General features: G+C 53.6%; 6 protein-coding genes across 6 annotated transcripts; 4 read left to right on the forward strand and 2 right to left on the reverse strand.

The window, feature by feature from the left end:
* Window positions 1–343: 343 nt before the first annotated feature.
* Window positions 344–1,825, forward strand: ISF_02037 (tRNA methyltransferase complex GCD14 subunit; the record flags this gene model as incomplete). The annotated part of the gene is made up of 1 exon (XM_018845644.1): window positions 344–1,825. One exon carries the CDS (start codon window positions 344–346, stop codon window positions 1,823–1,825), a length of 1,482 nt encoding a protein of 493 aa, XP_018707367.1.
* Window positions 1,826–2,392: 567 nt separating this feature from the next.
* Window positions 2,393–2,941, forward strand: ISF_02038 (LSM domain-containing protein; the record flags this gene model as incomplete). Its single annotated transcript, XM_018845645.1, has 3 exons — window positions 2,393–2,440; window positions 2,559–2,619; window positions 2,703–2,941. 3 exons carry the CDS (start codon window positions 2,393–2,395, stop codon window positions 2,939–2,941), a joined length of 348 nt encoding a protein of 115 aa, XP_018707368.1.
* A 444-nt stretch (window positions 2,942–3,385) lies between these two features.
* ISF_02039 (hypothetical protein) lies at window positions 3,386–5,278 on the reverse strand (the record flags this gene model as incomplete). The annotated part of the gene is made up of 1 exon (XM_018845646.1): window positions 3,386–5,278. One exon carries the CDS (start codon window positions 5,276–5,278, stop codon window positions 3,386–3,388), a length of 1,893 nt encoding a protein of 630 aa, XP_018707369.1.
* A 1,107-nt stretch (window positions 5,279–6,385) lies between these two features.
* ISF_02040 (hypothetical protein) lies at window positions 6,386–6,838 on the forward strand (the record flags this gene model as incomplete). The annotated part of the gene is made up of 1 exon (XM_018845647.1): window positions 6,386–6,838. One exon carries the CDS (start codon window positions 6,386–6,388, stop codon window positions 6,836–6,838), a length of 453 nt encoding a protein of 150 aa, XP_018707370.1.
* A 6,421-nt stretch (window positions 6,839–13,259) lies between these two features.
* Window positions 13,260–14,791, reverse strand: ISF_02041 (hypothetical protein; the record flags this gene model as incomplete). The annotated part of the gene is made up of 2 exons (XM_018845648.1): window positions 13,260–14,379; window positions 14,433–14,791. The coding sequence occupies 2 exons, from the start codon at window positions 14,789–14,791 to the stop codon at window positions 13,260–13,262; spliced, it is 1,479 nt and encodes a 492-aa protein (XP_018707371.1).
* Window positions 14,792–19,956: 5,165 nt separating this feature from the next.
* ISF_02042 (hypothetical protein) lies at window positions 19,957–24,534 on the forward strand (the record flags this gene model as incomplete). Its single annotated transcript, XM_018845649.1, has 1 exon — window positions 19,957–24,534. One exon carries the CDS (start codon window positions 19,957–19,959, stop codon window positions 24,532–24,534), a length of 4,578 nt encoding a protein of 1,525 aa, XP_018707372.1.
* Between the last annotated feature and the right edge of the window lie 459 nt (window positions 24,535–24,993).

Raw genomic sequence — 24,993 nt, forward strand, 5'->3', positions numbered from 1 at the left:
AGTGCATTATTTCAGGGCAGTTTTTTGCACCCCGCTTTGGCTGCCCAGCGCTGCCCCTCACTGGGGCCAGCGGCGTACAGCGCTTGAGCAGAGGCTCAGGCGAGTTACAGTGGATCATGGCGCGCTGAAATAGAGCGCTTACAGGGCATGCCGCGCTCAGCGCGTGGCAGGTTTGTGGCGCTGGAACGCGGGCTGCAAAGCAGTGGGGCAAGTGGCTCGGGATTTTTTTCCTGTACTTCATTATTTTCGATGCTGTTGCATCAGGTAACTGCAACCGTTAAGCTCGGCGCTGGACGAACATCACACAATTGGTATATGACGACCTCATACCGTGTGTCGCACCATGGTTTTCGAACCGTCCCCATTTCTGCAGCCTGGCGAGCGAACCAAGCCTGGCGAGCTCGCTATTGTTAGCTTGGCGCGTGACGACTTTGACGCCATTCGCCTCGAAAAGTCCTCTGGAGCGGTCGACGGATACGCAGAAGGCGCAACGCTAAATACAAGATTCGGCTCATTTCCGCACTCGACACTACTCGACATACCTTGGGGATCTCAAGTTCGCGCATCGGCGGTAGATACTGGATCGCGAGGCCGCAAACGCCGCCTAGAGACGACAGACGACGACACACCCGCCGTGAGCCAAGACGAGGGCAGCAAGGCGCTTGTGAAAAAGGCTACTGTGGCTAGCAGTGGCTTCATCTACGTTCTTCGACCCTCTCCGGAGCTCTGGACCAGCAGCTTGCCGCACAGAACCCAAGTCGTCTACACACCCGACTACAGCTACATCCTACAGCGTATACGAGCGCGCCCCGGCACTAGAATACTAGAGGCCGGTGCAGGAAGCGGCAGCTTCTCTCATGCTTCAGCGCGAGCAGTGTATAATGGATACCCGACAGACGAGACCGATACCAAGGGCAAGGTGTTCAGCTTCGAGTTCAACGAGGACCGGTTTCACAAGATGAAGGAGGAGATCGAGAGCCACGCCCTCACCGGCATCGTGCAAATACAGCACCGAGATGTATATAGAGACGGTTTTATGGTAGACGGGAAGTCGCCCAATGCCACGGCCGTATTTCTCGATTTGCCGGCCCCGTGGAAAGCTCTCCAACATCTCTCGCGCCGCAGCGGCTCCTCGCCTCTGGACCCCAAGCAGTCGGTCCACATCTGCACATTTTCGCCTTGCATCGAGCAAGTATCAAGAACAGTTACCGAGCTGCGGACACTCGGATGGACCGATGTCGACATGGTTGAGATCTCACAGCGCCGGCTCAACATCCTCCGCGAGCGGGTCGGCGTAAATCTGCCCAACGAGCGTGGCGTTTCACAAACACCAGCCGACGTGCTTGAGGCGGTGACGAAGCTGCGCAAGGTGAATCAGCAAAATAAGCAATTCCAACAAGCGCAATCTGGACAGCAAAGCAAAAGCGCCACCGCCGACTCGACGGGCACTGACTCACCCGCTGCGGCATCGGAAGCGGCAGCCGTGGATGACGACCACGACAAGCCGTGGATGCAGGGACGACTCACCCACCGCTCCGAGCCCGATCTCAAGACGCACACCTCGTACCTCGTCTTCGCGGTGCTGCCGCCAGAGTGGTCCGAGGAGGACGAGGCCAAGGCGCTGGCCAAGTGGCCGTGCGGGGAGGAGAGCAAGATCATTGGCAACCTGGACAAGGAGTCGCGCAAGCAGGAGAAGAGGGAGCTGCTTGCGTCGCGCTCCAAGAAGCGCAAGGCCAAGGGCGAGCCGGCTCGCGCGCAGACTAAGAAGCAAAAGGCGAACGATGATACCCAAGCTGAGTCTGAGGACACGCCAGCTGCAAGATAGTGGTGATAGATGGCTCGCGCTTAGAATTAGTGTTATTTATCAAATAGACTATTGGAATGACTTTTCCATACGTCATTCATTCTCGAGCAGTTTTACTTGAAACAAGTATCCAATACTGGTCTGTACTGTGAGTCGGTCATGGGCAGGGCACCGGAAATATGACAGCGCGCCGCGCAAAGTCTCGCATAGCAAAATTCATTACAGAGAAGAATAAATGTATATTCTATCACATCGTCAAGATGTCCGATTTTTTTGTTTAACAAATTTTCAAGAGATTTATTTGCCAACTTCATGCATCGCGTGCAACAGTTACAGCGCCCCCGCCAGCCCACCGGAGATCGGATAAACATAACCCCCCCACGCAACTTCAGCAAGCAGCGCCAAACCGCCAAAAGCTATCGCGGCGGCGTGGGCTGGCGGCACGTCAAATTTCAAGCTCCCCCAAGGCAGAAAGAAGCACCTACGCCAAACAACCATATTTTTGTATTTTTGTATTTCCTTTTCCATCATTTTTTTTCTTGCACGTCGCAGCGACCTATATCCCGAATCACACACCTCGCGCCCAACATGACTTCAACAATTGGCATTCCTATCAAGCTCCTGAACGAAGCTCAGGTACGTTTTTCGCCGCCGCCCGCCGACCGACCACCGCCCCCCAGCAGCAGGACGCGCGCGCGCGCATGCACCACGTTGTAAAAGGGGTCAAGACAACTAACGTTGCCTCTCATCGCAGGGCCACATCATCACTCTCGAGATCACGTCCGGCCAGACCTACCGCGGCAAGCTTCTTGAAGGTACAACGACACATTTGCCTTGCCTCCCGCGGTTGCACAGAGGACACATTTACTGACATTTTCTACTTCCCCCGCGCGAACAGCCGAAGACAACATGAACGTCCAGCTCAAGGACATCACCGTGACGGCCCGCGACGGCCGCGTCTCCCACCTCGACCAGGTATACATCCGTGGCTCCCACGTGCGCTTCTTCATCGTCCCCGACATGCTCCGCAACGCGCCCATGTTCCGCAGCAGCAACCTCCGCGGTCGCGGTGTCGGCATGGCCCGCGGTCGCGCCACCGTCAGCCGTGCCCGTGCCGGTGGTCGCGGCGGTCGGTAAACAAAATGTTGAACCTTGAAGTGCTGTTGGTGGATGTTCGGAACGAAGGCAGGACTGGAAGTGCTGGGGGAGGGATAAAAGGAGTAGAAGAAAAAATCGGGAGGGTTCTGGAGAGTCTTGTTTCTTTTCCATCAGGCAGTGATACCTGATGTCGTGATTTTATCAGTTCGGGGGGCGTTTTTACGGTTCTGTGTTTTGGGATTTAACGACTCATATATCTCGCTACATTTCTCTCGGTAGAATATAGTCGATTTGGCGCATGCCAGACATGATTATAACAAAGGAAGAAAACTGTTTCAAGTTTACTCATGGTGGGATTAAACAAAGCTTGTGCAGATTGGTTGCGTGTGTTGAAGTCTAATGGAACGAAGAAATAAAAGTGGTATGATACATGCTATTACAGCTGGCCGTTTGCCATGGTTCTATCCGGTCATCGAGGCCCTCTCACTTCAAGCGAGAAAGGAGTTCCGTCGCCGTGGACACAAGCCCCTTGGCTTTTTGCAGCTCCTCCGCCTGTGCCGGGGACACACAATCTTTTGCGACCAGCGCCTCCGAGACGCTCTGCTCCACGGCACGCACCGCCTTGCGACCCTCCTCGCGCACGTCGCCTTCCCAGAACCGGCGGGCCGCCTCCCACTTCCTCTGCATGCGGCCGAGTGCGTAGACGACACCGAGCGCGGCGACCGCGCCCGCCTCGTACACGCCCGCGACCAACGACGAGGCGTAGAGCGTGCCCGCCAGCGCGGCAGCGGCCGACGATGTCCCAAGCGACTGTACCAGCAGCCGCTGGGCGAGCGCCTGCAGCGCGGGCACGGTCTCGTCTTGCAGGTAGCGGCGGGTAAAGGCGATGTGGCCGGGCCACTTGGGCGGCGGCGCGGCGGCGGCGGAGCCCGCGGCCGCTGGTGAGTCCGAGAGCTCCGAGACGGGCTGCGGGTACCGAGGCGGCGCGCCAATACGCAATGCCGCGATGCGGCCGGTCAGGTAGACGAGCTCGCGCTCGGCGGTGGGGAGGAACCGCTGATTCAGGATGTCGCCGGTGAGCATACCCACGTCGTCGACGCGCCAGAAAAGCTTCCACCAGCCAAGCTTGCGCCAGCGCCGTCCGGTGAAGGCGAGGTCGAGCTCGTCCTGAAGCTCGCTGTGGGCTTGCCGCGCCCACTCGGCGAGGCCCTTGTGGAGGCCAGCGGCGTCGTCTAAGGGGGTCTTGGAAGCCAGCGTCTTGGCGACAATGACGGACTCTTCGGCCTGGATGGCCGATTGAGCGCTCTCGAGAAGAGAGGCGAGTAGCTGCTTGACGGCCGGTTTCGTCGCAGCATCCTCAGTCTTGAGACCGGCTTTGAGCCATGTCGTGAGGGACGGTACCTTGCTGGCAAACCAGAGACGCTCGTACTGCATGGCGTTCTGGGGGCCATCGCGGAAGAGGCGGACACCTTCTTCAGCTTGGGCCAGGTCGATGACGGTGAAGGCGGCGTCCAGCTCTGCTCCAGCAAGGCCTTTCATATCGACGGCTGTGGTAATGGCTCCGCCACTCTCGGACGCGGGCAGGGATGCCAGACTAACCGCGCCCATGAGGCCGTCTGCCACAATCAGTGCCTGATGAACTGGGGCGGGCGTTTGCGAAACGCGCCCATCGGCAGCTCGAGTGGCGACTGACGGCACCAGCGCAGCGTTTTCCAAATGCTCAATCGATGGTCGCAGGACAGAAAGAGCAGAAGCTTCTACATCGATCAGCAGGAACTCGAGGCCCAGTGAATTGTAGCCAGGTGATGAAATGTGTAGTCGCTGAATCGTATCCACCTTGCCCATGTCGATGGCAGCTTTGTCTAGGTGTGGACTGGTGCTGATCTTAATGACGAGGGGCTTCGTCAAGTCGTAGCCCTCGAGCTGCTTCTCCCAGGCCTGCTCGTCCTGGAGCGGATCGCTCAGGATCGCCCGCAGCAAGCGTTTGGACGTCAATCCGGCACTCGATCCATATCCGTCAGCGAGCCCTAGAATGGCTACCCGGACAGCCTCCTCGCCGGGTGCCTGTCGCAGACCTTGAAGCGCCAGCTGCAGCCGGGAGAGGTTGACCAGACGTGGCGCCTGGTCCTGCAGCTGCACGAGCGCCTGCTCAAGCTCCGCACGCACGTTGCTCGCCGCCGGCGCCGTGGACAGGCTCTGTCGTCGGTCGATGAGGAGGGTCGGTCGTATCGGCGACGGCGCGTGGTTTCTCGCCCTTCTGGTGCCGGACATGGAGCAAATCGCGCAGACTTGCCTCTTCGCGGCGGCATGGCGACTCAATGCCACGGCGCGGAGGGGGCCGCCGCTAGATCGTACTAAGGACGGTTTTGGCGGCATGATTCGTGCGCCGTGAAGCTCTGCGTTGTCGGCGATGCGGTTGTTGAAGCTTGCTTGGAAGCTTTCGGTGGATCGCGCTGGAAGCTGCCTGGATATTTTAGTTGGACGCCGGGAAAGGTGCGGAAGATTGCGTCTGCAAACGCAGCTCAATGACCGGCGAAAATAATTAAAATGCGCAGAAAATCAAGAAGATTAAATATGTATTTCTCAACCAAAACTCAGATATTTCAAACGACTTCTTTTTTCCCTGGGTGATTTTGAGTCATTCATTGTCTTCTGTAATTCGGAAGTGCCACATCCGCGTCCCTCCATTATAGCGAAGTAGCCATCTAGTCTCAAAGCTGGTGGCTTTTTTACGATATTAGGATAGATGATTTTTTAGAAAACAAACTATCATCAAAGATAAAAATTGTAATTTTCCACGTAGCCGTTTGGTTCTGCTCATCCGCGGCGCGACCGCGCGGATGTCTTTTGCTATTCGTACAGGTTCACGTGAGGCACCACCAAGGTACCTTGTTTTTAGTGCGTCTCACACTAAAATAGAAGTACCTTTGTAGCCAGCTTTCTGAACCTACCCAGAACTTCACGATCATGAACTTCAAATTCCTCCGCCGCCCTCGCCGCCCTCGCCGCCCTCGCTACTACCGCTCGGAAGAACACTCTTCCAGCCAGCTGTGCACACTAGCAAAGATGCGTCTTTTTCAGCGAATCGGCGAGCGTTAAGGAGGCTTAAGAGGCTCAAGAGGCTCGCCAGCGGTGGCGGCGGCGGCAGCAGTAGCAGCGGCGAGTGTGTGCTGTTTTTAAAGATGCTTCAAGTTGTGTGTGATTCCCTAAGACACAGTCACGTGAACCCGTACGGATAGCAAAAGACGGCTGCACGAATAGCAATACTCTTGATGCCTAATCCAAGTGTATGCCCAGTTAATATTACTTAAAGCAAGACAAAAAACATCATTCACCTCACCGAGACGACGCATGCGAATCCCACACAGTGATTGCCTGGCACCGCAGGCCATATAAAGGTCAATCAAAGCCTCTGAGTGCGCGCAGATTAACCCATTCCCAAGAAATACTGTACCTACAACATATCATCTCATTTCAGACAACATGACGAAAATCCGCAGTTGTTCTATGCCTTCATATCTGCATCCACAGGTGCAGGAACTTCTCGACGAGGAGGATCTCTACTTCACCTTTCGGCCTCCCGGGGAGAAGGGCCCCTACATCAAGGAAAAAGACACCGCCGTCATGGGGAAGTTCCGATGCGGCAATAAGAAGTGCCCCAACAAATGGGGCAGCAAGCGCATCGCAATCACCATCCGCTTATACCGAAATAACAAGTACACCGTTGTCGTATACCATCAGCGTTGCCAAAAGTGCGACGCCCTCGCTAAGCCGGAGCTCGACGAATCGTACGAAGAGCGAGTATCGAGGTGGTTAAAGATATGGAGTGGAATCAATGTTCCTTGGGAATATCATCCGAAAAAGAGGACGGCGCCTCATCAGAAATCTCGCTGCGAGGGCTGCAAGGCCGGTCACTGTACCGAGGTCGATAACTGAGCCAGGCTTCGGGGAGGTTCGGGTTTCTTTGCAATGAATGAATGGATGGTGGAGGAAGATAGTTATTTCGTATTGTGAAGTGAGCCAAGGCCCGCGCAGTACCTGATGAAGGCTGGAAAGTGTCTGCTGTGTTTGGGCTTGATGGATGCCTGATCTGCAGGCTTGCAGTAGTGGTTGGCCACCGCAGGCAGAGGCTAAAGATTTGGGTGCCGGTACGTTCGCATATATAGTTATATCAGAATGAATGAAAACTTGTTACTTTGCTCGTTGCCTTTAACTATATACCTCCCTAATGAGTTACTGCAGCGCAACCGACGACTGCCGTTCTGCGATAGATGCGGATGGGAGAGAGATGCATGACCACAATCTTCATGGAAATCATACCCATTTCCAAAAATATGAGCAGGTATTAACCATTCAAAGACGGAAATTTGGTTGATCCGGCGCTCTTGTCCACCGAGATCTCACACGCACCAGTCAACGACCTCGCCACCCACGAAGTTAATGCAGGGAATGTCCCGTATTCGAACCGGAGGATGATGCATCAATAGAGTGCTACATCAGGAAAATACAAACAATCCTATCGAAAAGAACTTGAGGGGAGCCCGGGTACCCAGCCACTTCCCAGCTATGAGAATGTGAGCCCAGGCCGCGTCGATGTCGGTCAAGCTTCCTCGTCGGTCGCCGCGCGAGGAGCTTTAGGATATGGGGAAGAGGAGTTGCCTTCCATACATCACATCTTACCTCACGAGATTGACGGCCGAATTCCTTGTCCGATGCCTAGATGCCGTGAGAGTTTCGAGATCCGCAGCCTGCTCCAGTAAGGCAACCACGATTGACTTCACCATCTCTGCGACGTGCTGGCAAGTATAACAAGAAGCATATCAAAGTCATGTTAAGCCACTTGTTTGTAATGGTTGTCAGTGCCGATCCGCAGAGCGCCGCGAAATGGATCGGCACCTGGAGGCGCATCTGCCTCCGGACCAGAAGACTGTCTATGGGTGCAGGCATGCAGGATGTGGCAAGTCTTACTTTCATTCGATAGACTCTCTAAGCATGAGAGAGAAGCCCATTGATATTTCTTTCTGCAAGGTCGGTCGTGATATTTTTCTGACGAGCTCTATTGGCGTTAGTGGGGAGTCACGATGTGTTTATCCGTCGAATCTCAAATGAGCCCAAAATGGTGATTTCTTTTTTAGCATAGTATTAATATTTTTTTTTAGAAAGAAAGAAAGAATATTTTATCCTCATTGTATCTTTTGAGCCAGGTTGACAGGCAATTTAACCTCTGCTCTTTACCTGCTCGTTTCTTCGTTCTTCGGCAGGAGGCGACAACAAAGTGCATCATGATGACTGGAACAGACTTGTTGGGCGTTGTTCCTAAGTTTGACAAAATCGGAGCTTCAAACAAGCATCTAATACATTGAATATCTCTCAAAAATAAACTCATGTAAGAACTTTCGATCTACAAGAAGTAAGAAACAGAGAACTTTGAGTTTCCGTGGCTACATTGCTACCCTGCACTGCAGCTTAGAAACCATGCGAATGAGCGAATATAGAGCGCCTTATGCGCGCACTTGAAATAATATTTCCAAGAAACTCCTATGCTTATTCCAACCAGTCTGGAAGTCTTTCCATGGCTGCGTGCATCAACCCTTCTATGGACGGGGGCAGATAGCATTTCATGAGGTTTCGAGATTGAGGCAACGCAAAAGGTCTACTGCCACCCCATTGACAAACAGTATGGTATGCAGACTACATCAAAATGAACACACTTGAAAGTTTCTTTATTCGCAAGCTATACCTTCTTTCTTCTAACTTTCAAAAAACACAGAGTGCATGACTACTGTCAACATTATACAAGCTTCGCTTAGCAGCGGACACTCACGATTTCTGCCACCAGCAACTCGCTTACGAGGTCATAAAGTAGCGGAAAATGCGGGATCAACAAGAGACAAAAACAATACAATTGGGTAGCAAAGCTATAGGAGACGATCCTTGAACCAGGTTAGTTGACCCAGTGACCGAAGGCGAAAACCCTCGCCGTCGCCTCACTGCCCACCACTACAGGAAGAGACATGATTTGTTTATCCTCTAATAATGATTGTGTTAGAGAAGATACTGCCTTCCAAGACTTCTCAGTCAATATTGCGCACTGAGACTCGTCCGCGGGGAAACCAGAGCGGCCTCCCGCTTGATCATTGCGTTCCGTCGGCCAAACACCCGCGGAAGGCCTCCGCAAATGGGGGGTCTTTCAGGCGTCAGGTGAGCGAGCTCCAAGAATAGAATGCAAGAAATTGAATGTTTATCCCACATCCTACCACCGCGGAGAAGCGAGGGAAATTGGCAATCGGCGCAGGGAGAGCTGAGGCGACCCCAGGCCGAGACCAACAGGTCTGAGGAGGCTGGGGCGGTGGCAACTGGGCGGGGAGTGCGTGGAACGTGGGGATGAAATTAACAAGAACAAAGTAGCGAATGAGAAGTCGGAATACGAAAAACTTTGATGATGAGCTCCCGCATTTCTGACCTCAGGGCGAGAAGCCTTGCCTTGCCTGCTGCCCGCTTGGTATCCTGCTTCACTGCGGGTACGGGAATACTTTGTGCTCCCCTGGCTACCGTGCATAAATATAATGTCTTAATAATATTTCTTGAAAACGTTGGCTTAGTGGAAAAGTTATGAAAGTAATAATAGGCACGGAGATACTGATCTTGTCCAGCGTCTCTGGGGGACTTGGGCGACCCGTATGGAGAAATGATGACGCAAAGTTCTGCTTACGCAAAATTGTATACTTGACCAATAGAGCCGAAATTTAATTGCTACCCCAACTCTAAAGAAAACACGTTTAGGACTCCTGTAATACAATAGGGAGTGGGATACGGGGGTTTTCTCTGCATGGCAAGGTCGCTTAGGTGACTGGGTATGCTAGAAGTATAAATCGACATGCAAGTTTTAAAGGGTTCAGCACGGCAGGTCCGACTCGTGCAAGATGTGATTTACACCTAATCTATCTTAGAATAAGCGAGCATGCCGAATTGTGTGATGACTCTATTGTCAAATCGCGGAACCTCATGTTGGTCCGGCTTGAACGATGTTATGAACAGGCGACATCTTTCAGCTTCTACTAAGCGGCAGCCACGATTTGAATCCTTGCATATTATCATATTATATGTACGAGCCATTCTAGATCTCTGCCGAGCCATCATCTCCTCGATCTTTGTTTCTCGCGCAGTTCCGCTTACCTGATACCCAACAGTGCAAGCGTAAACCTACGCAAGGGCATTCCATTTTTAAACCTCTTACACCCCCCTCCATCCATCCGATTCCCCGCCTAAATGACTCTTGCAGAAACATGTTTCCATCTCAACTGCTCTCATTGATCAGTGAAATGAGTAGCGGGGGTGAAGGGAGGGCAAGGATCCAGGATGAGCAGGGAAAGAAGTTTAGCTTTTCTTCTTCGCACAGACGTTTGCGTTGGGTGGTGTTGTGTGTGAAGAAAACAGCTTCGCGCGGGGAAACTGCGAAAACGAACTAACGAGCCTCGGCCTCGTGGGAGCTTCCCCTCTTTCGAGTCTCCCGAAAAGCCTGACCTCACGCCCCCTCCATTACAATGGGCTATTGAGTACTGTATGCCTGCACCTCTGAACCTTGCCCGCAAATAATGCACTCAGCCAAGGTCCCGGATCAGCAAAGTATAATCTGGGCGCACCGCCAGCCGCATGTTGCTGCGGGGAAAAGCCAGATGGCGACATGCGTTGGGTAGTGGAAGAAGGGCAAAAAGCATGGCATCGTGACCATTGCGTGAGAGGGCCAAATTCTCTTGTGCGATTATTCCTGGGGAAACGGGGCTCGCTTATCCATTCGGTATTTAGCTGATAGGTTGTTATCTTTAAAGTCCGGGGAAGTGCATCTACATGAGCCGGCCAACTTTTGCGCAACCTCACGTACAACCACGCGCCGTGTCCAGCCTGCCAACATCCTGCGTAACATTCCCCAAATAACTCACGATATAGCCGGGACATAGGCGATTCAGCACACACAGAGCCTCCTCTGGAGTCTGCTGGACGTCGATGGAGAGGGGTGTGGTGGGCGTGTTAGAATTTGTGGCTGTGGCTTGACAGGGCCTGGGGGCCTGGGGGCTAGCACCTCGCCCACAACACGGGCTGGCCGAGGCAGGCAGGGATCTGTACATGTAGAAATGCCTGTGAAGGCGGGAGGGGAGGGATGTGGGAGGGGGTGGTGGAAATGAGGCGTAGTCAGAGTGCGACGATACGATGGGCGGCGCGGAAGTCTGTTGGCGATGACCCTGATGGGACAGCGGCCCCGTTTAACACATCTACGGTAGGCTGCTTTGTGGTTGAGGAAGGTTGAACCTTGTTCCTCTGGGGTTTTTGACAAAGGTCCTTTGCGGGCGACCAACGGCGGTGGAATAATGGCAACGGCGAGCGTAAGAAAAAAACAGAAAAATGTGAAAGAAAAACAATGACAAAAAGCCTCACAGTAGTGACGATCCGAGATCGTCAGAGACACGGAAGCCACCATCAAGTGTAGTCGGCATCCCATCAAGACCGGACGGAGAAGCGGCGCATCTATGCATCTATGCCATTCCGCCCGTAGACGCGCAAGATTCAGTCTCTTTGCCTTGTTGAGCCTCAAAAGTGGCACTGGCCGCGCCACTAGAGGACAGACAGAGGTGTCAATGCGAGAAGGAGAGTTTTTGAGGCTCTCTTTGTCAAAACAAACCCTTAGGCCCTGTTGCCTGCCTGCCCCCGCAAAGAAATTACCCCGCGGGGCCCCATGGGGCGTGACCGCTGACTAAGAAGTGGCTGGAGGTCCGGGGGTGAGGGTGAATTCGGAATGATGGAGGGATTGGGTAGTTGATTATTGGCTGGCGATAAGCTACCCGCATGGTTTCTGATCCTGGGGGAAAGGGCGGGGGGAGATGTATGTATGCCAAGGTTCGTCAAGATGCAATACAGGCTGTACGCGGGGTCCTCGTAGGGGCTCGTAACTTTCTGTGGATTTGCTAAGAAAAGAGCACGAAAGAAAAAGAAAAAGAAAAAGAAAAGAAAAAGTCCAAAATTGGTGCAAAATGAATGGGGGATACCACATGCCAAATGAACAAAAGTCGGTGGTGGGCCGAGGGATCTAATATAGAATCACATCAACCAGCCATCCTTTCCTTGCTTTTTTTCTTCTGTCAGTATTGCCAAAGGAAAAAAAAAAGAACCCGATCATCATGCAAGCGACAATCTAGTTAGTCATCCGCTACGGGGGATTATTCCGAAATAGCATAGTTCGTCACGCCGCCTATTGGCAAATTCACTCGGCGCGGACGCTTAAGCAAGATAGCCATGCCAATTCCTTACCGCCATTGCTTTTTTTTTAGACGCGGGTTCCTTGATCCAACAATTCTTGAAGACCAGAAAAAAAAAAGGCGCAGCACAGGGCGCATTGTCTCACTATCGATAGCGTCATACCTACAGATCTAGAGGCCGGCTGGCGTGGTCCCTGCTACTACTATTAACGCGAAGTGGCAATATGCCCACGAGGCGAGCCACGGCAACACTTCCCCAAGCGGAATGAAGAGGCGGTCGATCTAAATACCCATTGGCTCTACGCCATGCACACTCCCCTCCAGTACAGCCCTTCAAGTAGCTTCTGCGGCAACCTGTTCAGTGCCGAAACGGAAATTTCGTCGTTATTCCTGCTCATTCGCGCAATTCAAGGGAGAGAGCATGGTAATCTCCCGCACGCGTCCAAGCCCAGGTTTCACCACCGGAAATAGCCCTTTGACTCCCACTGTGCCACGCTTCCGGAAAGGCCTGGTGCGAGCTGACGCCGGAATAGGCTGACGTCAGGCGAGACAGGGCACAAAGGCGGAAAAAAGGAAAAACATGGAAAAGCCTTATTCGTGAGTGGAAAAAAAAAGGATGGCTGGGTGCAGCCAAAGAGCTGGGATCCATGGGGGCAGCCATGGATTTTCTTAGTCTTGCGTTAGCAGCGTGGTGGAGGGGGGTGTGCTGCAACGCGGCTCGGCTTCACGTGGAGATGAGGCTACGAACAAGACCGATACGGAGGAAGGAACTTGTGGTTATGCAAAAAGAGGAAACACAAGGTATGTAGAAGACCGGCCGTGGTGGATAGGTCAATGGTGGCTGTCTAAGACTCGGGCACAGCCGTTCTAGAAAAGGACAATGCATCGATGCATACCAATTGGGCAAGTCAGTTGTAATGAGGGACAAAGCAAGATGCGTCAATTCATCATCATTAAGATATGCTAACTATAGTGATATCTTCCATGGCCATACAACTCATAATAAACAATAGTGGCCCTTTGATGCAAAAAATAAAACGAAAGATAAATTGACAGAAATGGACAACAACATCAATGGCAAGTCGCCCATCAATCAATACACGAGATTACTTCTTCGCCTGCATAGCCTTGAGCTTGAGCCCCAGCTTCACCATGTTCCACATTGCGTTGTCACCCAAAAGAGAGCGCGACTCCAGCCCGCCGTCTCCGAGGCTGCGCGTCTTGTGCTTAGTCCAGTGACCCGCAATGCCGCTCAGGAGGGTCTGGTTGGCAAAAACACCAGACAGCTTGTCGATAAAGTCGGTACCGTTGTTCGGGCCAGAGCCGGTAATAGCGCCGCCGCCCTTGAGTAGGCCGCTGAGAAGGTCGCTAAGCAGAGTCACGACAGAAATGTTGACCGCCAGCGGGCGCTTGCCCAGAATCTCCTCGAGGAACGTAATGTGCTGGTCGTTGACGATAACCGATGTGGCCGTGGCGTTGAGCTGCAGAACACCTTCGCCAAGCGGGAGAGACTGGCTGCCAAGGAAGGTGCTCAGGTTTCCAATGACGGCGTTGAGGTCAAGGAAACCCTCAAACGACTGCGTTTGGTTGCCTGGCTGGAGGGTAATGTCGGACAAAGTCAAGTGGCCCACCTTCAAGTCACCCGAAGCAATGTTCAGTTCAATGTCTCCGAAAGAGAGAGCGAGCGGGCTGAGATTGGGAAGCATGAGGTCACCCTTGATGTTAATGCCGTTCTGGGTTGGGAAGAGAAACTCGAGCTTCTTCATCTGGAGCCCTTGAAGCTTGTTTAGACCCTGCACCGTGATGGTCTTATCCAAGCGAGGCTCCGACTTGAGCGCGCCGAGAGAGATGACAGCCTGGGTGCCACGGACGCTGAGGTCGTAGCTACCGGGCGCATCATAGAATCCGCCGAACCATGAAGTTAGGGATTCCATGTCGGTGACTTTTTGGGTCTGGTCCTTGATGCTGAAGTTGGTGTTGCCGCCATTGAGGGTCAGAGGGGGCACCTCGACGGATAGGAAGGGGGAGAATTTTGGTGCGCTCTTGTCGTAGAGCTGGAGGACAAATTCGTTGGTCGTTGCCTTGAGACCGGGCGGGATACGGAACGAGCTATCAAGGGTGAGCTTGATCGTATCGGGCGCAACAACGTTGAGATAGCCGCTGCGGATGGGGAGTGTCTGCTGGTTCACAATGAGCTGGACAATGGCGGGAAGGGCCACCTTGAAGCTATGTATCAAGTTAGAAATCCATCGATGAAAGGGCCAAGAAGCTCGACGTACACAATAGGCAGCAAGATGGCAAGGAAAATAATGGTTCCCAGAAGATACCACTTCCATTTGTGCTTGATATGGGCAGCACTCCACGCTCGTGAGTTTCTGGCAGCGGTGGCGAGTTTTTCTCGAGTGAGTTCTCGGCGCGGGCTGTTTTTGCTGATAATGTGGTCATCCGTATCCGCCGTCGATGCATTTTCCAAGGGAGGCATGTCGTCGCCGTCTAGCTGTTGGCCAGCATGCTGATTGCCGCGTCCGACGCCGTTGCCGTTGCCGCCCGAGACACGGGCGGTGGTGGCCTGGTGGGTTGTGGCGTGGTACGAATCGACATCAGAGTCGTGATGCTCTTCCCTAAACGCGGACGCCATCGTGAAGCGACGTTGATTCCCGCGTAATCAAACTCTGGGGAGCGCAATGGAGATGATGCAAAAGGCAGAGATGGGATTGCAAGCGAAAGGCAGCAGCAGACTGGGGAGGGGGAGGTGGTGTGTATAGAGGATAGAGGACGCTAGTAGGGGGCCTGTCGAGCTTGCGGTGCCTGTGGTGGGTGCAGGTTCACTAAAGTAAACTTTGCAGGGGCGGCCGACTACTGGAACGGTAGACGCTGGGTCAATTGCAGTGCGGGGAGGGAACATAGAAAATAATGCAAATCTGGGGAGACAAGGTCTGTAGTGGGCAAGGGAAAGGTAATTGGCACACTCTGGCCAAAAGCTGAGAATTTGCCTTGGCAGCGGTAGGTGAGCTGATGAACTGAAAACGCACTGAGTGGGCGAGACGCGCGACCAAAGCGAAGATGGAGGTCAACCACGCGATGGGGGCCGTGGGTAACCTTATGCAGGTTTACAGGTGGTTTGCAGAAGGCTGACAGGGGGTTTACAGTGGTAGGCTGTGGCGGAGGGACCGGTAGGGGTGTGTTGACACTGCTTGGGCAGTGAAAAATGAAAATACAGTGCTCTTTAGTGGCCGACAGTTGTGGCGGGATACCCATCCCATTTGGGCTCTCAGCGGGTCTGGGGCAGCCGAGGCCTGGAGCATCCACTGGCAGGTGAACTGGGGCCAGCCGGGGGGAGGGGGGTGTGCATCCGTCGCCAGCTGCAGAATAACCCTGGATGCTTCATGGGCTTTTGGACGAGACGTATCAACACTCGGAGATGCTGGTTGTCACCAAGACAAGGTATTGAGTGTTGTGAGGGAAACACTTGAACTGGCAGCGTTCTCAGCTGGAAGAAACACTGATCAGTGATGGAGGTATTAAGGGATTCTATTGATGACTACCCGGACGGCAATTTCCGCGTACCAGAAGCAGACTATCCTCGCAGCAAACCTCCTTGACTGGCTTGGCACAAAATCTCACGATCCAACAAGGCTCATCTTCATCTTGTACCATCATTACCCCGCACGGGGAGGCCTGTGTTGGCTGGGTCATGGACTGGGGTTCTCTCGCGGGTTCTCACGGCACCGGGCCAGGATCGCTGGTTGTCCCAGCAGACAATGGCAATCACCAGCCAGCAGTTGGAAGAACTGTGCCGCGGTTGGCGTCGTGGCTTGCTTTCATGTCTTCCTTGTCAGCAGCCTCCTCCGCGCGGGGAAGAAACGGCCTTGCTGGGGGATCATCGCCAGCAACCACCAAGGATGATATTTTATGGGAACCAGTCTCCAGCCAAGGCGGGGGATGGCCATGGAGTCATGAACATTGGGCCACAGTGGAACTCGGTGTTCACTCACTTCCTGTCCAGGCTGGCCGAGCGCCGACAAGGGTGCTGATCTCACAACGAGTCATCGCGGCTCTCAATCAACCAGGCAAAAGCAGCCGATGTCATACGAGCGCCGCACTAGCACCGAAGCTAGCACTCCCGCTAAAACGCAGAAAGGAAGTCAAGCATGGACCAGTTCGCAAGCGACAACAACGACGATGACATTTGTGGATTGCTGTCACAAAAGCGGATCGCGGGGGACCAAGCTGCCAATAATTTCTCAACGGATCAACTTGGTGGTACAGCTCGTGTCAACTTTGCTGGCTCAAGCAGGCATCGTGATGTCAACGGCGATGTTGTGCTACAAGGTAAAGTTTCCGTGCATTGGTACCGGTGCGTTCTGTACCGAGCTCCGAGACATGGCAATCATATAGACGCACTTGAGTTGGTCTATACCTTGTATTTTGTTTCGAGTGTTGCGTAACAGCTGTTTCTCAGCTTTGTTTATCCATTGCATTGGCAGCATCGCAAGAGAGTCAAACGCAAATAGACACAGAGCCGATTATGGGCTTTCCCTCAATGCTGTCCAATCAGGTACAGGTATGGCAGAAAAGATGTTCGGAGAAACGGCGACCCGGGCCAACTGTCTGCTTGGGGGACGCCGGTTGGTTCTATTTATTGGTGTGGGAGCTAGCCAATAACATAGTAGTTAGTGCTGCACTAACATACGTACTAGTTAATGGCGCGCTAGTCGCGGAAGGTTGATGAGCGGGGACGGCCTGGTCAGGCTGGCTGTGGCTGGCCACTTCTTAACTGCGGCTGTTGTCATGGCTTTCTATCCAGTTGCTTATTCGTAGAGTCCTAGTCTAATAAGACAAGCCGCCCGCTTGTGGCTGCACCCAAATACAGCGACAAGGCTTTGTGCCTAGAACGCCTCACCAACAACACGCGACTATGCGAATAAAACTTTGTCAAGGGCAGTTCCTCCCAGGAACAAGCAGTGCTCAGAAAAAGGACACATCGGTTTACGCAACCAGACGTCGAGCGGTTTCGTTTTGTGCGGACGATCATGACGATGAAAGGCCATAGCTGACTACAATAAAGTTGGCGCCATTGGGGTGCTCACGACAATGCCAAAGACTAGCCTTGCCGGATTTGTCCAAGGACGCCGATTTCTAACAGAGCCTCACTGAACGCATAATTTTTTCTTTCAACGAGCGGCCCAGCATCGCGAAGCCAGGAAGCGCTGTAGCCCTTGATAATTGCTTGTAAATAACTGTCTTACCTTTCCATTTACGTGGGCAATCGTCTCTCGATCATTTATTGCCAGAACCCGTCCGACTCGCAACTGTCAAGCCTTCCTCCAGCACGGAATCATAAGCGAGTACCTGTCAATTAGTTGGCGGACGTTTTGGTCCAACTGTGGCAGCGAGCGCCGCTAACGGGGACGCCGCCAAAAGCAAGAAGAGAGTGTGGCGTTGAGTCTCGTGGCGACAAGCCACGCCCATTCTGGACAATGGACTAGCGAGGGAAGCTGAAAGGACGCCTTTGCTTGGAAGGCTTCCATTCCTCTTCGGCGATTGTTTGAGCCGCAAGCACGCGAGAAGGAGAATTTTGGACTAGGGGCTTCCTGTTCAGTGGCCGGAAGCAGAGTGGTTGCGACCCTGCCTGCACATCCCAATCTCCACAGAAAGCGAGACATGGTATCCGGACGATGGAGAGATACAAAAGGATGCAGAAACAAAAAGACGAGCAGCGACGGGAAGGCGCGATACTTATGAATTATAATGTCATAATGAATAGTTAGTTATAGTTGGAATGATTCTATGCGTCACGACTTACACACATCGCTGATGATGCGTAGACGCTGCGGGAGAGCTAAGTAGCTCATTGCTCAACATTATGCAACGGCTTCTGCCGGGCGTACCGGTATAGACCAATATCCAGGCCACTATACTGATGCCCGGGCAGCGCTTCTTACTGAGTGATTTAGTAGTTGGATCGTACTGGTATTATGAGACTTGCAGTAATAGGTCGCCACTCATATCACCGGAGAGCCAATTTTATGCGTCAACCCTGGCCGTTATTAAGATGAAAGGGGACAGTGGTGCTCCTACTCGTCGAGTCTACTCTAAACCAGTGACCACCGTGCGCGGGCTGGGCACTCACCCCCCTCGACTCTTTCTCCACCACGACGAATGATGGGAGAGTTGCTGAGCTGCAGTCTGCAGGCAAGAAAACTCTGCACGCAGGACAAGGAAATAAGATCAATAAAATACGGTGGCTGTCATTGGGCTCTGCTTCCCCGCCTTTGGCCGGGAACTGTCTGGGGGAGGCGAGGGGAGGAGAGGAGCCTTGGCCGGGGCAGGGAAGCCAAGCCTGCCATCACAGGCAATCGGGAATAGATTTCACGAGCATTTGTGGTAGTCGAGAGCCGACTAAAGAGCGCCATGAATACCTCATTTGGCAATTGATTTTCCAAGATGCCGAGGCAGCTGTATGGTGGCTGATCCGTTGTCTATTAGTGCCCACGCAGTACGAGGTGGTGTTGAAGATGGATGTAGCACAAATCGAGTCTTCGGAGGCACTACTGCAAGCCTGGCTCCTGCGGTGGAACAAGGCCAATTGCGCGAAGCCAGGAAGAAGACAATGGCATATTGACGGGACTTACACATAGTGGGCAGTATGGACATTCTTGTTGCATTCTGTTGGAAAGAGTGAGTGAGTGATGGAGTCTTCAGTGTCAGTGACTCTCTGGCTGCCAATTCGCTTGCCACCCACCAACTGCCGCCCGGCCGCCTACAAACGGAGGTTTCGCCAACCTCAGGCACCAACCAACAACACCAAAAGTCTCTTCCCCTCCTTCATCACCACCACCATCACCATCACCATCACCAATATCCTGCCCACACAATCCACCACCACACTTCCTCCCACCGCCAACGCTATGCATCTGAATGTTCCTACTCAGCTACTCAGTGCCTCGACGCCACCCCGAGTGCAGCTTACACCTTGACGCTAATTGCTCTCCACAGCACCAACTTTGTCCACGCCCCTCTGGTGGGCAGCAGCTCCATCGAGTTCCCACTCTGGCCGTCCTGTTGCTGCGCTACTCGCCTGGTCTGGTGCCTTGGCCAGCGACCTATCACAGAGTCAAAATATAACCACCACAGCAATTGCCATGGCCCGTAAACTTGGGGAAACCTGGGGGATTGTCCATGCTCTCCGCGCGCACACTCCCCCCCCCCCTCCCCCCCATTGCTAACTAGCGGACCGGTTTTTCACCGTGGTCTCGTAGATCCAGCAGAGTTCTCGACTTCCTGCCTGCCTGGGCCACCACCCGCCGTCCTAGCTCGCTTGCTTGCCAACTCGCAAGTCGCCTACCATCATTGTCTTCACGGCCATGTCGCCTTGTTTATTAGTCCCGAGGCTCTGCAGGTCTTCTCCGCTTCCTTCGACGACCACGCCTCTCCGGCTGTCCCACACCACATCTCGACATGGCGCACCCCCCTCCCGGTCAACACACAGACGCACGCCTGGCTACCTTGCCTTGCCTTGCAAGCCATCGTCCTCCACCGTTCCCTCTGGCGCGCTCTGTGCGGATTCGACCTGGTTATGTCTCTTTTTGCTATTCTCGGATATCCACCCGTCGCTCCAGTCCTCATTACATATCTACTCCTCCTTCGCCCTAGTCTCTTTTTCTGTCTCTTGCTGGTTCCTTTCCTCTTCTCTTACACCTCTGCATCCTCGCCAATTGACTTGTCCAGGTGGGAAGCCAACATACCAGTCCAGCAAGACAGCTTCCTTTCTGGTGAGGCAAACACCACACAACAGCAACCATGAGGTGGACTACCTTCCTGGTGGGAGCCGTGGCCCCTGTAGCCATTGTCGCTGCTGGCCCTCGAACCCAGTCCCCCCCGGAGACTACAATTGAGGATATCCTCCAGAGCAACAACCTCGATGAGATTCTCGCCAAGCACAATCTGGCTCTCGTTCCCCGTAGTCAACTCACGGATACCCTGACCGAGTTGACCGCGCTGCTCAGGAGACAGGAACACTACGACCGCGTCGACCCCAGAGTTTCCACCTTGTTCCGTCGACAAAACGCAACCAATGCCAATTCGGGCACGACAACGTCTCAAAGCTCCAGCACGCCTCTGGGCAACCAAAATGGAATTCTCGACGGTCTCCTGGACCCTCTCACGCAAGGTGTCCAGGGCATCCTCGACCCCATCGTGAAGCCCATCACGGACCTTGTGGACTCTCTAAAAGCAGTCGCCTCGCTTCTCACTCCCGAATTCCTCCAGGCTCTGCACGACGCCATTATTGGTCTCGCGAAGACTTTCAGGGATCCCCTTCCCGACCAGCTACGCGACATCGTCGCCACCGGCCAGCCCATCATCGATTCGCTCGGCAAGCTTGACTTGCCAAGCTTACTTCAGCAGCTCGAGCCACTTCTCAAGGAGCTGGGTGGCATTGACCTTGCTGGTCTCTTCCAAGCTCTTCAGCCTCTGCTTTCTGCTGACGAAATCAAGAAGATCATCAGCATCATCGACGGAGCTGAGCCCCTCATTGCCAGCCTCGGCAAGATCGATTTGGCCTCGCTTGTTGATCAGCTTGAGCCCCTTCTCAAGCAACTTAGCACCATTGATCTCGCTGGCCTTCTTGAAGCCGTCAAGCCCCTTCTCACTGCCGATGAGATCAAGAAGATCCAATCCATCATTGATGGCGCTGAGCCCCTCATCGCCAGCCTGGGCCAACTCGATTTGCAGGATCTCATCAAGCAGCTCGAGCCTATTCTTAAGCAGCTCGGTCAACTCGACCTCGCCGGGCTCTTCCAAGCCCTCCAGCCTCTTCTGCAGCCTGATGAGATCAAGAAGATCATTTCCATTGTTGACGGCGCTGAGCCCCTCATCGCTTCCCTTGGTCAACTCGACTTGCAAGATCTCATCAAGCAGCTCGAGCCCATTCTCAAGCAGCTTGGTGGTCTCGATCTTGGCAGCATCCTGGAAGCCGTCAAGCCTCTGTTGCAGCCCGACGAGATCAAGAAGATCATTTCCATCGTTGATGGTGCTGAGCCCCTCATCGCCTCCCTTGGCCAGCTCGACCTTCAGGATCTCATCAAGCAGCTCGAGCCTATCATCAAGCAACTTGGCCAGCTTGACTTGAGTGGTATCCTCGACGCCCTCAAGCCTCTGCTCGCGCCTGAGGAGATCAAGAAGATCATTTCCATCGTTGATGGTGCTGAGCCTCTCATTGCCTCCCTGGGCCAGCTCGACCTTCAGGATCTCATCAAGCAGCTCGAGCCTATCATCAAGCAGCTCGGCCAGCTCGATTTGGCCAGCATCCTCGACGCCGTCAAGCCTCTGCTTGCACCCGATGAGATCAAGAAGATCATTTCTATCATCGATGGTGCTGAGCCCCTTCTCGCAAGCCTTGGCAAGGTCGACCTGTCTAAGTTGTTTGACCAACTAGGCCCCGTCCTCGAGGCTATTGGCCAAATTGATCTTAAGGGTCTCATTGACACGATCGCTCCCCTTCTTACGCCTGAGACTATTCAGGGCGTCGTCCTTCTGCTTTTCAACGTTGAGCAGCTCATTACTTCTGATTTCGTGGAGCAAACCCAGTCCCTTATTGCTGGTGCCGCGCCCCTCGTGGCTGGCCTTGCCAAGGTTGACCTGTCTAAGTTGTTTGACCAACTAGGCCCCGTCCTCGAGGCTATTGGCCAAATTGATCTCAAGAGCCTTATTGACACGATCGCTCCCCTGCTTACGCCTGAGACTATTCAGGGCGTCGTCCTTCTGCTTTTCAACGTTGAGCAGCTCATTACTTCTGATTTCGTTGAGCAAACTACGTCTCTTATCTCCAACGCAGGCCCGCTTGTCGCCTCGCTTGGTAAGCTTGACCTGCAGAAGCTTCTTGACCAGTTGGGACCTATTATTCAGGAACTTGGCCAGCTTGACCTGAAGAGCCTGTTTGATGCCCTGAAGCCCCTGCTTAGTGCTGAGACTATTGGCAAGCTTGTTGACATCGTCAACGGTGCTGCGCCACTCATCGCCAGCCTGGGCAAGCTTGATCTTCAAGATATCATCAACCAGCTTGAGCCGATCCTGAAGCAGGTTGGTCAATTGGATCTGGCAGGCCTCTTCGAGGCTCTGAAGCCCCTGCTTAGTGCTGAGACTATTGGCAAGCTTGTTGACATCGTCAATGGTGCCGCGCCACTCATCGCCAGCCTGGGCAAGCTTGATCTTCAGGATATCATCAACCAGCTTGAGCCGATCCTGAAGCAGGTTGGTCAATTGGATCTGGCAGGCCTCTTCGAGGCTCTGAAGCCCCTGCTCAGCGCAGAGACTATTGGCAAGCTTGTTGATATCGTCAACGGCGCTGCTCCTTTGATCGACAGCCTCGGCAAGCTTGATCTCCAGGACATCCTCAACCAGCTTCAGCCAATCCTGAAGGAACTCGGCCAATTGGATCTGGCAGGTCTCTTCGAGGCTCTGAAGCCACTCCTGAGCCCTGACACCATTAAGAAGCTTGTTAACATCGTCAACGGTGCCGAGCCCCTCATCGCCAGTCTTGGCCAGCTCGACCTTAAGAAGTTGCTTGATCAACTCGGCCCTCTTCTGGAAGAGCTTGGACAGATTGACCTGGCAGGCTTGTTGGCCGCTCTCAAGCCACTCCTTACCCCCGAAACTATTCAGAAGCTCGTCAACATTGTTAATGGCGCCGAGCCCCTTATCGCCAGTCTCGGCCAGCTTGACCTTAAGAAGCTGCTTGACCAAGTCGGCCCTCTTCTAGACGAGCTCGGACAGATCGACCTGGTGGGTCTCTTGAACTCTCTTAAGCCATTGCTCAGCCCCGACACCATTAAGAAGCTGGTCAACATCGTTAATGGCGCCGAGCCCCTCATCGCCAGTCTTGGCCAGCTTGACCTTAAGAAGCTGCTTGACCAAGTCGGCCCTCTTCTGGAAGAGCTTGGACAGATCGACCTCAAGGGTCTCTTGGATGCCCTGCAACCCCTGCTCACCAGAAACACCATTCTTGGAATCATTGAGCTGCTGCAGAACGCCGAGGACCTGCTCACGAAGGACTTTGTTGTCGACACTCGTGCCCTTATCAAGGGTGCCAGCCCGCTCATCGCGAGCCTCAGCAAACTTGACCTTGACAAACTCATCACGCAGCTTGGTCCGATCCTGGACGAAGTCAGCAAGCTCGACCTCAAGGGTCTCTTTGATGCCCTTGCTCCGCTCCTCACTCCCCAGACCATCTCCGGTCTTGTACAGCTCCTCGCCAACGCCGAGTCGCTACTCACCGCCGACTTCGTCAACCAGACCAAGACGCTCATCGCTGGTGCCCTCCCCCTTATCGATGCTCTCAAGGATGTTGACCTCAAGAGCCTGCTCGCGCAGCTTTCGCCTCTTCTCAACGCCCTGGGTAAGATCGATCTCAAGGGACTTCTTGATGCCGTCAGTCCTCTTCTTACCCCCGAAGCCATCCGTGGTCTTCTCGGCCTTCTCGGTAACGCCGAGGACCTGCTCACCGGCGACTTTGTCAAGGACACCAGGAGCCTCATTGCTGGCGCGGGTCCTCTGTTGGCTGCTCTTGGTGGTGTTGACCTCCAGGGTCTCTTCAAGCAGCTCGGACCACTTCTTGCTAGCATCAGCAAACTGGATCTCGCAGGCATTATTGACTCGCTCGCTCCCATCCTGTCCAAGGAGAGCATCCAGAAGATTGTTGGTCTCCTCACCAACGCTGAAGATCTGCTGTCTCCCGACTTTGTCCAGCAGACCAAGGCCCTCATCGGCGATGCTGGTCCTCTTCTGCAGGCCGTCAAGCCTCTGCTTGCTGCTCTGTCTGAGATTGACCTACCTAGTCTGCTCAAGTCTCTTGGTCCTCTCCTTAAGCAGCTCAGCCCTCTGCTGGATGCTCTGGGTGAGATTGACCTCAAGGGTCTCCTCGACGTTCTCAAGCCTTTCCTCACGCCTGATTCGATCAAGAAGGTCCTGGGTCTGGTTGGTAACGCCGAGGACCTCCTCACACCCAAGTTCGTCAATGAGACGTCTGCTTTGATCAGCGGTGCCCTGCCACTGGTCGAGGCTCTCGACAACGTTGACATTCCTGAGCTCCTCAACAACCTGAAGCCGCTGCTCGACATGGTCAAGCCTCTGCTTGGTGCTCTTGGCAAGATCGACCTCGAGGGTCTGATCGAGGCCGTCGCTCCTCTGCTTACGAAGCAGACCGTTGCTGGCATTGCCACGCTGCTGCTCAACGCCGAGAACCTCCTGACGTCTGACTTTGTCAGCAACACGCAGGAGCTGATTGGCGATGCCACGCCGCTGGTTGCCACGATATCCGACCTCTTGTCAGCCATCTTCTCAGCGCTCTCGGGCACGCCAAGCAGTGGCGGCTCGTCGTGAGTTGAGTGAAGATCCGGGGATCTTGCATGAAGGTGCAATTGCATATATGATTTTGAAGTATTTATGTTTTATATTTTTTGGCTTCTAGATGATTTTTACATGAAGCGTACGGGCGGGACCCCCCCTCCCCCCGGCACCGAGTTTGTTTTTTGACGACTGCGAAGGATAATGAAGCCTTTTCTTGTTCTTTAGAAAGAAGAAGAAGAAACAGTGGATGACTGAGATGGCCTTTGCCTACGGGCGAGGCGGGCATGTCTTGTACATGAATTAATGAGTCAAGTAAATATTTAGCTGAATGCTAAGAATATTCTACCACTATTATGATGCTCTGTGATTGTGATGACTGGGGGTGAGGGGATCGTCGCGGAAGCCGTGTTTGGCTGTTCTTGAACTATTCTTCACTCCATTTTTATCGCTCTGCAAGAAAAGTTTCTAATCCTATTTACCTTCACTTGTGTG

Source organism: Cordyceps fumosorosea (genome assembly GCF_001636725.1).
Source record: "Cordyceps fumosorosea ARSEF 2679 chromosome Unknown scaffold_3, whole genome shotgun sequence".
NCBI classification, from domain to species: Eukaryota; Fungi; Ascomycota; class Sordariomycetes; order Hypocreales; family Cordycipitaceae; genus Cordyceps; species Cordyceps fumosorosea.